This window comes from Triplophysa rosa, linkage group LG20 (assembly GCF_024868665.1).
Source record: "Triplophysa rosa linkage group LG20, Trosa_1v2, whole genome shotgun sequence".
Lineage (NCBI taxonomy): Eukaryota > Metazoa > Chordata > Actinopteri > Cypriniformes > Nemacheilidae > Triplophysa > Triplophysa rosa.
In genome coordinates, this window is record NC_079909.1 from 17,509,464 (window position 1) to 17,524,422 (window position 14,959).

Here is a 14,959-nt window from a genome sequence, read left to right on the forward strand (position 1 = left end):
CTGGAAGTGCACCTTCTCATATGGGATCTGAAGAAGCTCTAGGACCACAGAATGAGCTCCCATGTTCCTCAGGAGCCTCTGCTGCTGTTTCTTACTCTTCTTCCCCGACGGTCCTTCATGAACACACAGTCTACTGAGACGCAGGAGAATCTAAAGAGAGAAGATCCAAGAGATGTTGAGTGGAACGTCAGCTAAACGTAGAACCTAGAACAGCTAAATGTTCATGTGAGTGTGGTACAACATCCCTAATACCTCTTTGACATCTCTGTAGTTGTCGCTGCCATTTCCATCTGACTTTTTTTTGTCCAAACTGGAGTCTCTCTACATGAGGAGCAGACAGAAAAATGGATCATTGTGACGGCAATGAAAGAGCAAAAAGTCATCCCTACAAAGTCAATATCGACTTATTTTGTTATATTTTTTTGCATATTTCATTATATTTGATTTCTTTTTCTCCCACTCCTCACATTAACATAAATATAGGCTATATACTTTGGTTTTTGCTTTAAAAAAATTCTACATCATATTTTAGTTTTATCTTATATTTTCTTATTCTTGCACAGTCTGTAGAGAGCTGGCCAGATTTTCAAACTAAAATCTTGAATTTAAATGATCCCGTTTATTAATTGTTTGAATCTTTTATATTCAGGAGATTTTCTCAAGATGCTTCCTGCTACTACATGAATGACACATCGAAGCGTGTGGCTTGTTACGGAGAGATCTGACCCATGATTTGTCTGGTGGATAACAAAACAGACCAAAAAAATGTACAGGCTTAATCAACCAGAAGATGTAACAACTGAAACTGACAACTGAAACAACTCAGAACTACATAGCAATGATCCTTACTCATAATGCTAAGATTTACACCATTCACATTTCCTGTTATTAGTTTTGAGCAATGCCTGCCTTGTGGCCCTAAACGAGAAATATCTCCACCTTCTTTTCATGGTCTGATTCTGAAGGAATCCCGTCCCCGCCATCCATGTCGTCCCCTTGTCGCTTGTACACCCAGAGCTCGGACTTTTCTACATTAGATCTCAGCTGGTCCAGATCCGATTTGATCTGTTTGTAGTTGTCAACATCCTGACTGGTGACCAGAAGCTGAACCTTTAGTGACAAGAAAAAAAAACAATGACATTAATAAAGATGAGAAAAAAAAAAAAAATTGTAATGCATGTCTGTTGGATACCTGTTTGAAGGCCATGAGTACTTCCTGCCTCTGACTGAAGTGTCTGAAGAGGAGATGCAATGCTCCAGACACAAGTGGAGGATAGTCGTGCATGGTGAGGTGCAGCAGAACCCTCAAAAACGTTCTTCCTCCGTGATCATCAAGATCCAGAGGCGAGTTCTCATCGCTGAGTTCAGACAAATCGTTACACACTTGCATAACCTTGTAAAACATCTCACATTTTTTAAACTGAAAATCCGCACCTTCCACCAAAGATTCCTTCTGCCTGTTGCTCAATTTTCTCAAAGTCCAGAGCTGTGAAAAACACAAAAACACTTAACTAATCTGTAGCAATAGTGCAAAAGCAATAGGAGCAGTTGTGACTGAGTGGAGACCCACCAGGAATACTGTTAGGGCCGTCTGTATTTGGTGCTGGCATGGTGTCTGTTTGCAAGTTGCTCTCGTCAAACTCTCGCTTGAAGATACACAGCAAGCAGGATATCCTGTAGTCCAGTCGCACGTTCAGAATAAACTGCACAACACAAACCACAAAGTAGAAGTTGCTTTATATGTTCAATATGACAATAGCAATGATACTTTTTCGGGATCCCATCCCTTATTTACTTCTACAGAAATTTAAACCTCAAAAATGGGTATGACGGGTTTTTAATAACCTGTAGGATCTCTATGATCTTTAGCTTGGTGTCCATCACCAAAATGTCTTCCTTTTCTGGTTCGGTCTGAGTCTTCACCACATCACCGTCGGGTGGGGGCGTAGGGGTTGTGGGTAAAAATCCTCCCCCTCTTAGCACCACCTGGGTCATCAACTCCCCAACACCATGGATGGATCTCATGACATTGCTACCTAAGAGAAACATGAGGAAGTTGTTGACACCTCAAAAGATCTACCACATGTCTTTTACATACATCGATTGTCCTCCAACATTCCTACTAACCAATCACATTTTGCTGTTGGTTTATAGGTTTGGTTCTTGCAAATGGCTTGGATTAGAGGCTTTAACATTCACATCAATCTATCTATTACCTCACACCAATTCTCTGGTTATGATTAGGGATTGGGATTGTTTTCTAGGAAAGTCATTGCATGACCAACAATGGATGTTGAAGAGTCAGACTTTAGTGTAAGAAATAAAGTAGTCAGTTACTTTTGGATTCATCCTCTTTTTCCATTTTGTTGATAGGATAGATGGTGCTGACGTGAACACAGTCCAAAATGGCCAGTAGGATCTTCGTCAAACGCAACAAATCGCTAAAGTTGTAGAAGCCGAAGTAAATGAGGTTTCTTGCTAAATTCACAACCTTAAAAAATGAACAAAGAATTAGATGTGTCCAAAACGGCCCACATTTCTTACGCTTTGGCTAGCTGGACAGATGGCTTACCTCAAAAGTAAGCTTGTTTTTCTCTTTGTCTGAGAAAGGAACGTTTTGACAGACAACATCTCTGAGGTAGTTTTCCACAAAATCCATAGTAAGCGCGAAGCGTTCCTTTATCTCATCTCTGGTGGTTTCATCATTATCATAACTAAAACAACAAACACCATGAAATAAACTGGTTGTGTTTGTTTTACAAAAAAGAAACATTGAAGAGAACATTTAAAGGGACAGTTTACCCAAATATGAAAATTCCGTCATCATTTACTTACCCTCAAGTTGTTCCAAATGTAAATACATTTCTCTGTTCTGATGAACAAGAAAGAAAATATTTTGAAGACTGGTAGGAAAGCAAACAGTTCTGGGGCACTTTTGACTGCCATTGTAATTTTTCCTACTATGGTAGTCAAAAGTGCCCCAGAACTGTTTGTTTACATGCATTCTTCCAAATATCTTTCTCTGTGTTCATCAGAACAAAGAAATGTATACATATTTGGAACAACTCACGGGTAAGTCAATGAAGACAGAATTTTCATTTTTGGGTGAATTTTCCCTTTAAGGATACAGAGCTTATCGGAAAATGTCAACATACTCATCAATGGCTATTTTAGATGGGATCTCAGACCACAGCCTGGCGTATTTCACAGGCATGACCTGCTCCTGCGGATCGCGGTCCACGTGCATGTGAAGCATGAGCCGGCAGAACGAGGCACGGAGGTCATAGGGCAGGTCTTCATCTGACATACAGCGCAGGATCAGATCCACATCCAGCTGACCTGATATCTTCTCAATGGCCAGGTACTGGCGGTCCAAACACATCCGTGCAAACAGGTTCAACTGACACCTGGAAAGGAAGCGGACCAGTGGACTATGTTACGGAAAGAACTTATGTCTTTGTTGATTTGGTTTTAAGCCAATGATGGATATTTCATATATGGAACATATTCATGTTATGTGAATACATGGTAGGCTACAAATTCAATCCGTGATACATTTAAACAGTTTTGTTATTCCTTGGCTTTGCACTGATAACCTTTGACCCCCGGCTGTTGGCTGACCTGTAGTAGCTAATGACTTCCTGGTCCTCTTTCTGCCCTTCTTTGGCATCCTGTGCCAGCTCCCTGACGCTCTTACTCCTGATCTCCTTACTGCTGTCCTTCCAAAACAACCACACCTCCTCTTCATCCTCCTCTGACTCCACAGGACCTTCTCCTGACTCCACCTCGAACCGAGACAACACCAACCTGGAACGAGAGTGAGAGAGGGGTCGCGAGAGCATGTAAGGCAAAGGAAAAAGAAAGAGGGAGACAGAGAGAGACATAATCGAATGGGAGTTCATTCAAAAATAAAGTCATTATTCCCCCTTGAGTTCACTAAATCCACGTGACTTCAATGATGAAACGACTGAAAGTCGTTTTTAATCACCCATATATAAACAGTAGAAGGACAAATAACGTGCATCACTACAATCAGATAACTTGCAAACTGAATGTAAAGTAACTTTTGAAAAGCAGAAGTGTAACTTCTGAAGGATTTTTAAGAATCAAAACTTTTTGCTCATATGCAGCCGATCTTTGTAGTGAATCCAACCTTTAGCTTTGCTCAAATGATATTTAATAAAGTTCACGGAAAACCATTTTTGCAGATGTGATGGGTGAAGTCAAAAGATGTTCTCACTTGGTCTCTATAAGGATGTCAGCGTTGGCGAGGTTCAGCACTGCGTTGCAGATGAGCTCCTGAGTCACAGGAATGGATTTATTCATGGACACACACAGATCCGACAGGTAATCCAGAAACCTGAACACATACCGCACATTAAATCATATCAGTCTTCTGTCTGCCTATCACTCAATCCATCTATCCATACATCCATCCGTCTCTCTATGCAATCTATATTATCTACTCCTATAAGCTTTAGATACCTAAACAGTTACAACAAATGTAATTTCCCCAATCACAACTAATACGCTCTCCCTATTTTTCAGAAACATTTACTCAGTAACTTTTAATCAAAGTCACTGAGTGCCAGAGCATGTGAGCGGAGCTGAGCGGTGAGAATTTCCGCTCCCCGCTCACGTGGGTGTTCGCTCCCCCCGCTCCACCGCTCAAAGTCGTACCAGACCGCTCCGCTCAATTCTCGATTTTTGAAGTGTAGGCTGACAGTTTTGTTAATTGTTGAAGGCACAGGTGAATTCTGGGTGGATTTGTGCATGCCCTAGTCTCGTGGTGTGAGCGGTATCGGAGCGGAACCGGAGCGAGACAGAGCGGTCGCTCCGGCCTTTAGATAAAAACCCGCTCCGCGCTCCGACTATATTTCGCACGCTCCGCTCACATGCTGTGCTGAGTGCAGCTGTGACACGTCATAGGGGACCTGGCCCTGCCGGCTGAGACAGGGTTCTCCCGAGGTTTTTTTCTCCGTTTATTTATCATTGGAGTTTGGGTTCCTCGCCACAGGGCCGTGTTGGCTTGCTCACCGGGAGACTGCATTTATTAGATATTATTTATTATAATGATCTTGCTTGTTCTATAAACACCATGCACTGTGCTGTGTTTGACCTTTTCTGTGTTTTTTGGTTTTTCTCCTGTAAAGCTGCTTTGGAACAATGAACATTGTGACAAGCGCTATATAAATAAAATTGAATTGAAAGATACGGCACAAACAATCTTGTGTCTGCAGTGCATTCCCTCCCACCTTGGTTCACGATTTTTCCTCACAAGGCTGACAAACGTGTCAATTTCTGCCGCCGTAATGTGTTTCTCCAAGAGTTTGCGGTTGTTGTGGAGGAGGGCCGTTATCGTGTCCTCGGCCAGCACGTCGTAGCCGATCTGTTTTTGCATGAAGCGGAACTGCTTGGCGATGTATTCCTGGACAGAGCGCACATAGTGATTCAATTCTTTTTTTAATATCTAACCTGTCACCCATTCTTTTATGCAATCCGTTTGTGCTTACAGATATGTGCAACAATAAAACAAAAACCTAATTTTTCTAGATTTATATACAGTATGAGTGAATTAAAGTACCCTCTGCAGGTTGAGTATATAACACGTAAGTGGATATAATATGTGTGTCAAACTTTTATGTAAACATTTTACCAGCCTTCGTTTATTTTTGCTACTTTACGAATGACTTAAGTTACTCGTGATGAGTGTTTTCCATATTTTTTAGATGACCAATCTTATCACGTTTTGGGTATAAAAATCATACGGTACAAATCTTACATTGTTTAACCTGCCAAAACAAAGTAAAAAAAACTGTTTAGATATTTGCAAAACTTTGTAAAACTTTAACGGTCCAAAAATGAAAGAAAATGTTTGAGGTCAGTTTGGAAAACAGGCCAACAAGAAAAATGACACGCAGTTCATGAAATGTTGCAAAAATAAAAAAAGTGTTCATTAGAGATGTGTAAAGCTGGAAACCACAGGAAGTCACACTGATGTCTGCAGACTGAGATAACATCTAGATGTTCATGATTGTATCTGAGAACAGCCAAATGAAGGCAAACCCAAATAATATAGTGGGAAATGATTAGTTTAAATCAAGGGTAATCAATTCAACATGGTTGGGTAACAATTTATAACCAAACAGTTGGTTCTGTCCATGCTTTATCCAATCATGAGTTGAAAACAACTCAGTGTAGTGTTTAATATTTTGTCACTGTGAATGCTGAACCCCTAGACATCAGCAAAGCAATAAAAGTTCCCGTAGGCCCACCTGGTTCTTCCTGTAGTCCTGCTGTGAATGTCGCAGGACGCGGTAACACAACCTGCAGATGTGTCTGAAAGGGGCGTGTCTCTGATCACCCAGCTCTTCCAGGCGTAACATGGGGCCATCACCGCTGTCTGTGAACGGAGCCTGAAGCAACTTGAAGATCTAGCGGTGGAGAGAGAATACAGATCGATAATTACATCAAAAGCTCGATCTTTCGTGCTTTATTGTGAATAAATCACAGCTGAAGGGCATTGTTAAGCACGACACAAAGCGGTTGCAACACAATATAAATACTAAAGCCGAAAAATACGTATCAATGCAACTTTCATGAAGTAAAATCACGTAAAGCCTTCCTTCCGCTGGAGAAAAGAATCCCTGGTCGACATCCAAAGGCAAAAGAATGTTTCGTTTAAGTTGCTAGGGCGGTTGCTAAGGATGCGTACTGCGAAGCGGTCATAGCTGTGTTTTATTGCGAATAAAGCACAGCTATTGACCAATCAGAATAAAAGACTGAATCTAACCATTTTATAAAAATCATTTGGTTTCTAAATATGCAGCGTTTGCAGAGTAGCTCCGCCCGCAATTAAATCTCAACATGAAACTGTATAAAACATTACTTCTGATTGCTTGAGATTGTAATTTGTTGCATTGTGCCTGGCTGGGGCACCGAGTAGTGCTGCACCTTTTTGTAACCAAGAAATTCTACTGACTGAGATCTATGGTCCAGATCAAGACAGCTACACATCTAGATGACATCGGGTTTCTGTAGCCTTGGGCCTGTTTCACACATCACGCCGCTGCAAAATGTGAACTTCAGTTGTGAAACCACAACAGCGCATACAAATTCAGAATTCACGCTGACAGCGTTTCTGTTATTAACATCAGCACCACAACTTAGAAACATCAGAAGTGAGATGTGGGACACAGATCAACTCTCATAACGCTGCCAGTTAAACGTGTGACGCCAATGAAAGCCGTACTTGTTTCAGGATGTTCTGTTCCCGCATGAGCTTCTGTCGTTCGCGGTTGGGTTTGTTGACCATGATCTCCAGCACGTCCTGTCCGCTGTTGGGAATGTCAACCACGAAAAACACGAGATCCTCCAGGAGCTTAGTGACAAACCTGCAGAATGCAAACAGAACAGGTCATGCTGATTATCAAGTCAGCTTGAATGCTTAAAGGTACTTAAAGGGGAAAAAAGTGGGGGGAAATTTTTGACATTCTTCACAGCAATGGATCAAAATAGCAGGTTGGAATGAATGAACTAAATCGGACTAAAGCCTTACACCGAGTAATGCAACAGCAAAGTGTTAACTGAGGTCAGAGTAAAAAATGTAGTGTGGTGTGATAAAACCGCTGAATCTAGATACCAGAGCAGAGAAGGATAAGCCGAACACCCACCCATCTAATCAAACGTCGATCACATTACACAGGAAAATACAAAACCTACCTACATCATTTTTACTAAAACAATTTAACTTGAAAAATATGCTTACTGTGCTTTTTGTGTGAATTATCCCTTAAAAAGACATTTTAAAACTGAAAATTATACAACCAACAACACGTTTTAAATTCTTTCGGATAATTTTCTTATCTACATGTCAGAGCACGTGCATGCATTCAAGCACACTGTCAGTTTCTCTTTCTGCATTGACTTAAACCTTGGACTATACAAAACTTTCTAAAGGTCCAGCGTTTAAACTTTAGAGGCATCTAGTGGTGAGGTTGTGAATTGCACCCAATGGCTCACTCCACCCCTCCCTTTCGAAGCACAACGGTGGCTGACACAGTATTAAGATGTCATCACATTTTCGCTTCTTTGCCGAAGGAGATAACGTATTTACGAAACGCGCTCTGTAGAGCAGTTTGTCTGTTTAGGGCTACTGTAGAAACAACATTGTGCATTCTATGTGAGAGGACCCGCGGTGTGTGTAGATATAAATAGCTGTGTAATAAAAACATAACGCTTCATTATGTAAGGTCTTTATACACCTCTGGAAACATAGTTATGTATATTATATAGCATTTCTGTCAATAGATCCTCCAAAAATTACACACAGCACCTTTTGGCCCGTCCCAGACTAAGGCTAGTCCCAGACTAACGTGAATGTTTGACCTGTCTTAAAGTCCCCGTGAACCGGAAGCTGCGATCGTTTTTACTTCCGTATTCTGACACATTTCCTAATGAAAAGGCATTTCAAAAGATAAAATGAGTGGGCGTGGCTTGCGTTTTTCACAGCGAATTGTTTGGATGTGTAAAAACAGCTGTTGCATTGATTCAGAAATGAAACTGGCAGCAGACTGACAGTTGAAGGGAAGTCAACGGATGCTCCGGCCAAGCCGTCTTGTTTACGTCATTTCAGGGCGGAAGTGCATTTTCAGATTTTAACTGAGGATTATGAGGGTACATGAATTTTAAAAAGAAAATGACCCACATTGATACACTATTTACTATAAATGCTGCAATATTTCATGAATGTTTTATTTATTTTCATGTTTAATTGCATTAATTGACTAACTGAATTTAACTTCCCCTGAAATATCTTAAAATATATTAGTGCCATTGTTTTGTCTCAAGATGCAGACCTGTAATGTATTCTTCTAAGGCATTTTTATAAAAGCAACATAAAAATCTTATTTTTTTTTAAATAACTACTCTTAAATTAAAAAAAAAACCTTAGCTCTGTATACTGTGGTAGGCTATATGAGACCAGTGTTTTATTGAACTTATGCTTTTTGTTGTCCTTATGTTGTTCCAATTGCTTCCATTGTTTTCCTCATCTGTAAGTCGCTTTGGATAAAAGCGTCTGCTAAATGACTAAATGTAAATGTAATTCAACTAAGGCACAGTCCTGGCTTAAAGCGCCACGAAACCTAATCGCTATTTTTGCCTTCCGGGTTTAAAATCCTCATCTAGCCACTAGCGTTGGTGTCTCATTATTATTCATGAGACTGTGTTTTCTTGACCAATGAGAAGACATTTCTCCTAATTATTCATGGGAGCGCCTTGTGATTGGAGCGTCCGTCTCCCATGCCAGAACCTTCACCGTTTTTAACGGCTCTTCTTCTCACAGCGTTCACGCCCATTTTAATTGCATTTTTCAAAAACGACAGTGAGGTAGAATGTAGCTGAAAGGGGAGGTTTCGTGACGCTTCAAGCTAAACCGTGTCTGTGAAACCGGGCCATAAAGTTTTTAAATATTCAATATAGCAAACTATAGCAATACTTCATTGTATTTTGAGCAGCTCTAGAAAAATGCCACAGAGACCTCTAAAAATAAAATATTAATTGATGTTGGAAACAAATTATAAAAGCATTTAAGTTTGCCTAAATTATTTTTGTAATATTTGCTAATGAGGACTTAAGACACACTCTTTAGGAAATTTTATGCAGGACTTTCAGCTCACCTCCTCTCATTCTGGGTGATCGTGCCCTTCTCCAGTTTGCCAGCGATAGATGCCAGCACTTTACTAGCATCATTGGCAAAGTCGAGGTCCCTGACCTCAGCAGGAGGGACCGGCACAATGGCAAAGGCCTCTTTATCTTCTTTAACAGTCGACGTGCCAATCTGAGGGGAAATCAAATTTTGAGCTGAATACTAATACTTATGTGGATGAGAAACAACATCAATTTCAATTGATTTCCTATATGCTTCTTTTATTTTCTGTTTATTTTCTGTTCAGTCTTTTTTTTTAATGTTGTAACAGCACCCACCCGTAACATAACTGGCTTCTCTTCCTCTTTGTCGATGGGGTTGTTGGTGCTGTGGACCCATGTATTGGTGCACAGATGCCTCAGTCTCACATATGAGTTCCTGACATGACCCGGTGAATCGATAAAAACAGACAGACGGAGACAAACAACAGCAGAATTGAGGCGATTAAGCAAAGACCTGCCTTTTTTCAACCTATAACCTTAAATTTAAGGTCACTGAGTTTACGGCGACCATTGCAAATCCTCCTGTAAGAGCCAAGGGCTGTCTGGGGTCACATTCAGGGGGCAAATAAGTTAATTTCACCCTGCAGCCGTGCAAATCCACACTAGGGAAAAGCCCCACTTTGTAGGGAGGCAGTCATGTGAGCACCTTTGAGTCATTAAGTTAGGGACATACACACTAGGAGGGGGGTAAGGGGCGACCTTACGATACTCTGACCTCCATAAACTCGAACCTCATGTGGTGCTGAATTCTGCATTTAAGAGGATAATTTGTCTGAGATCAGACAGTGCGTCTATTGACATGTCAAAGAAACATTAGTGGCACAAACTTACTGAACCAAGTGTATATCAAGAGAATCCAATTGACTTTAAAAAAATAGAAGCTGTTAACATAACATAAGCAATCCGATCGTGAACTTTTTTTTTTTTTTAGAGTTCAGCGCATCAAACCGGTAACGCAGAACAGCGCCTGAGGGTTCAACAGAACAGTGAGCATCAACACACACAGCCTCCATTGTTCTGCTCTCTCACCTTATTTTCAAAACATGTTTGAATGTGCGAGATGTGTAAACATTTCCTAATCCTCTTCCTTCCGTTTACAACCACGTTTTTGGGGGAAATCAAATTTTATGAAGCTGTTCACGTGGCCTTATAAAGCTGACCCGTACGGGCTGCGTCATTTCGCACATCAATTAATTATGAGGGCAAGGAGGCAAAAAGGTCAAGTGTAAAGAGAACAATGTGAAAAAAAACATTACAAGGACATACCCCACCCAAAACGTGACTCTGTTTTTGTATATTAACAATAGAATCATAAAAATATATAAAAAATCTCTAAATCAGACAGATGTTTTTGTTGCGTGCATCAAAGTTCACAGTTGGGAAAATGGGTTATGTTAGGTCACAACTTGAAGTCATGACCCTGGAAATCCTCTCTTACTGGGATCTAACTTTAAGACGACCACACAAACACACGATCGATGATAATACTACGATTCAGCTTTAAACACGTGACATCCTGAGAACGGCTTGGCATGAAATCCACTCAAAGCGTGTTATTGAGAGTATAATCAATGGATGGATTAAAGCCCATAGGCTCAATATACAAAAAGCAGCTATTGATCAAAGACACACAAACACACACACACACACACACACACACACACACACACACACACACACACACACACACACACACACACACACACACACACACACACATCATGACATCATCAGATCATGCTGACATGAATCGGTAAGACTTCATTCAAACACGAACAACAGACGGATGAATCGAATATAAGCTTTCGAGAATGATTCTGAATTATGAATTTCAAAACAAATTCAAAATGAAAAACTAAAATGTATTTTTTATAAAGAACTTATATTGCCATTGAGACATTTCAGTTCTGAAAGTAACAATACTGCAATAACAATAAGCTCCTAAATTAGTTTTAAAATTTTGGGGAATTTGAGCTGAATGACCCCAACGTGATTTCACCCTTACGAAAATTAACCATGGTTTTTTTTGTGATACAAGTGTAGTAACCATGTTTTTGGTGCATTGGTTTCTTAGGGCAAAACCATGATTTTACTACAGTAACCATCGTTTACTATGGTTTTTACAAAAAACATGGTTTTCAAAACCATGGTTATTTTGTGATAACCATTGTTTTACTACAGTAACCATGTTTTTTTTTTGGCTTTAACTGTAGTAAAACCATGGTTTTTCAATTTTAACTGTAGTAAAACCATGGTTTTTCAATTTTAACTGTAGTAAAACCATGGTAAATTTTCGTAAGTGCATGACAACATCAGCCATACAATCAAATGCTGAACAATACTGTATCATCGAATGATCTCGTCTTGTTTCAACCAAAGCTAAAATCCCCTCTCTGTGTCCTGTTTCTGAGGGAGGAAGATTACTTCATTAAACAAACACTTTCCAAATGATTGCTTATATAAATAAGGGAATACGGGGGTGGATGGTTATGCAACATCTGGCTTGTTTTATGGTGGCATGTTTCGACAACATGGAAAGATATGGCGCTGGCACAGGCGCGCAGTTGCTCTGGTTTCCTGTCTCTGCTCCCCGTCGGGACTTTCCTCGCTATTTTCAGAAATAAAAGTCAGTTATTGCAGGTATTTGGATGAGGCAAGCGCAAACACAACGTGACACGTGCAAACTCCACCCTGGATGTGTTTAGCAGTTGTACGAGAGCAGAACGTGAAGGGTGTGCGAGTTTTCCAAGATTTGTGCTTCGGATACAAATGATTCATTAAGACGGGAAGAACTCGTGAGCCCAAAGAGCTCAGGAGATGTTTGGCAAGACATCAGAAGAATAAAACATATGTAGCTTTCACTGGAGTTGTTTACTACATGATCAAAACATCCTACGGGCCTGAAAGCACAACATTACCATTGTGTATCTTCCGGTTTAAGTTCACCTCTACACTTAAAGGCTAAACGCCAGCAGAATGATGGCGGGTCATAAAATGAATGTACTGTGTACAGTCTAAACACATTATTAAGAGGAATCTCATATATTACTCAGAACAGGCATGTGACCAGCAGACCTGTCACTTCAACTCAAAATCAGCCAGCATGATTCATCCCAACTCTTTCTTGCCTAATGGTATAAAAAGTCTAGGTTTTAAAAAATACCTTTTAAAAGGTCTTTCTGAAACCTTGTCTCTTCATATTTTGTGATTTTTATTTTTGTTATAAATCATTATTATTAGTCACCCTTTAGGTCTGTTACTGGGTTTCGTAAATATCTAAACAATAAAAAGTATTAAAAAGTGCTTGTCAACTTTGACAACACAGCATTTAATCATTTAAAAAAATGTGATTTTACGTTTCCTGATAAACAGTGAATTTGGACATCTGAGGTTTCAAAAGGACAGTAACAATACGTATAAATACAAATATATACATTTTGAAAAAAGAACATATTTTGCTGCCTAATTTTGCCTTGAGAATTTCAGGACATTTATCATTATTTTAGGAATATTGCAGTAAAGTAGTAAAGTAGTGTTTGATCTTTTACATTAAAATGAGAAATAAACTACCAGAATAAATATATATTATTTGCAATACAGTAATAAATAAGAATATAGTAATGAGATTGGGGGTGTGGAGAATTCCACAAGACAAATGCAAAAATGCAATGGAAAATCTTAATAACCCAAAAATATGTCAATAATATCATTTTTTTATTCAAAATATTATTTATTTCTAATATTTCTATTCCTGACCTGGATATGTGACCGTTATGCTCAACCGAACATTTTTGTGACACTGAAACTGTCAGCTGATGCATCAATTATCTATGGATTTTATTGGAGCTGTGTGACTATGGACAGGACAAACACATTCAGCTCTCCTAGCAAAATCTCTGCCTGATAAATATGGCAAAACAAACAATAAAATGTGGATTTCTCAAAAATGTTTATATCTTGAGTTTTTTTATTGGTGATGCAAATATGCTTCATTATGTACCTGGGTACGAGGGAGTCTCCACCTCTGAGGGTGGTCGGGTCCAGCTCAAATATGGAGGAGATATCATTGCCATCAGGAACAGAGGCGAGGGAGTACATGACCTTCTCGTTGGGTGTGCGCAGACGTGCTCGGAGAGCCTCATGTTCCAAGTCCAGCTAATGGAGAGAGAGGAGATCACGTAACCATGGAGACAGATGCACGTCACCTCGGTCGGTTAGTGGATGACATGACAGAGATAAAAACGGCCAATATTCATTAACTGATGAAACATTCTCTGATGTGTAACATGTTTATTGTTCTGTGTGTAATTCTTAATTCTTCGAAGTGGTCATGTGCAAAGCGGTCAATATTTGCACGTTCAGGTACAGGAACGTGATGTGTGACAGCAGATTATACATATCTTTTATCAGTCACAAGACTCTGCATGTACAGGTTCCTGCAAAACAAGTTTTGCACTTTCTCTGTTCTTCCTTGTTCGCTTTCTTTTGAGTGAAAGTTGAAGAAAACAAAGTCCAAGTTATTCATTATAAGACTGCCAAGTATGTCCACACTAGCAACAAGACAGAACAATAATCAAGCCATGTTGTTATACTGCCATCTACAGGCAATGAGTTATGATGTTAATACTTGGTTACCAGCAGCTATAATGTCACCTTGTGGTTGGTTAAAGAATTAATTCTAGAAATTAACTGGAGAAACTGACATATTCATGAATACTAAGTATTGAAACATTTCAGGAGAATTGGTCAAAATGGGTATTACACAGAATTAATGATGTTACATAAAGAGAAATAATGTATTTTGTAATGAGTTGGTTGAGCTTGTATTTTTCATTTCATTATTTTTAAAGGTTTTTTAATCAACCCATGCAAATGTTTTTTTTTTGTGTAATGATATATGACAAATAAATGGTCTATGCACTCCTATTTGAACACTCATTTGGTATAGTTGCTCTTTTTGCTTTCTGCTTCATATTATTATGTCTTATGCTTCTCTTTCTTCTTGGGACTACTAAGAAAGTAGCCTTTAACAGGAAGATCATTCCTATGGTTCCTATGGTTTTCCTGGTGACCTCTGTTTTTCTTTGTTTTACCAAAAATAAAAAAAAGTTTAACAATTTATAGAAATTAACATCAAAGGTGGATTTTTTACTATAAATATTGGTTACTGTAGCAAAACCATGGTAAATTTTCATATTACAACAATCTAACAAACATAAGCTCATATATGCAGAAAACACGTACACAA

At 39.3% G+C, this 14,959-nt stretch overlaps 1 protein-coding gene across 16 annotated transcripts in view; it reads right to left on the bottom strand.

The window, feature by feature from the left end:
* Positions 1 to 14,959, bottom strand: part of itpr1b (inositol 1,4,5-trisphosphate receptor, type 1b) — a 109,005-nt gene that overhangs the window by 70,717 nt on the left and 23,329 nt on the right. For all 16 annotated transcript variants that reach the window (XM_057362366.1, XM_057362358.1, XM_057362369.1 and 13 more), the window contains 18 exons: positions 13,712 to 13,866; positions 9,988 to 10,087; positions 9,681 to 9,841; positions 7,253 to 7,394; positions 6,276 to 6,434; positions 5,256 to 5,428; positions 4,241 to 4,360; positions 3,622 to 3,807; positions 3,156 to 3,407; positions 2,573 to 2,714; positions 2,338 to 2,491; positions 1,846 to 2,036; positions 1,571 to 1,703; positions 1,435 to 1,486; positions 1,193 to 1,358; positions 940 to 1,110; positions 253 to 321; positions 13 to 150 (listed from right to left, as the gene is read on the bottom strand). In XM_057362366.1, coding sequence (XP_057218349.1) covers positions 13 to 150; positions 253 to 321; positions 940 to 1,110; positions 1,193 to 1,358; positions 1,435 to 1,486; positions 1,571 to 1,703; positions 1,846 to 2,036; positions 2,338 to 2,491; positions 2,573 to 2,714; positions 3,156 to 3,407; positions 3,622 to 3,807; positions 4,241 to 4,360; positions 5,256 to 5,428; positions 6,276 to 6,434; positions 7,253 to 7,394; positions 9,681 to 9,841; positions 9,988 to 10,087; positions 13,712 to 13,866 — 2,664 coding nt within the window. The remainder of the gene's footprint in view (positions 1 to 12; positions 151 to 252; positions 322 to 939; positions 1,111 to 1,192; positions 1,359 to 1,434; positions 1,487 to 1,570; positions 1,704 to 1,845; positions 2,037 to 2,337; positions 2,492 to 2,572; positions 2,715 to 3,155; positions 3,408 to 3,621; positions 3,808 to 4,240; positions 4,361 to 5,255; positions 5,429 to 6,275; positions 6,435 to 7,252; positions 7,395 to 9,680; positions 9,842 to 9,987; positions 10,088 to 13,711; positions 13,867 to 14,959) is intronic.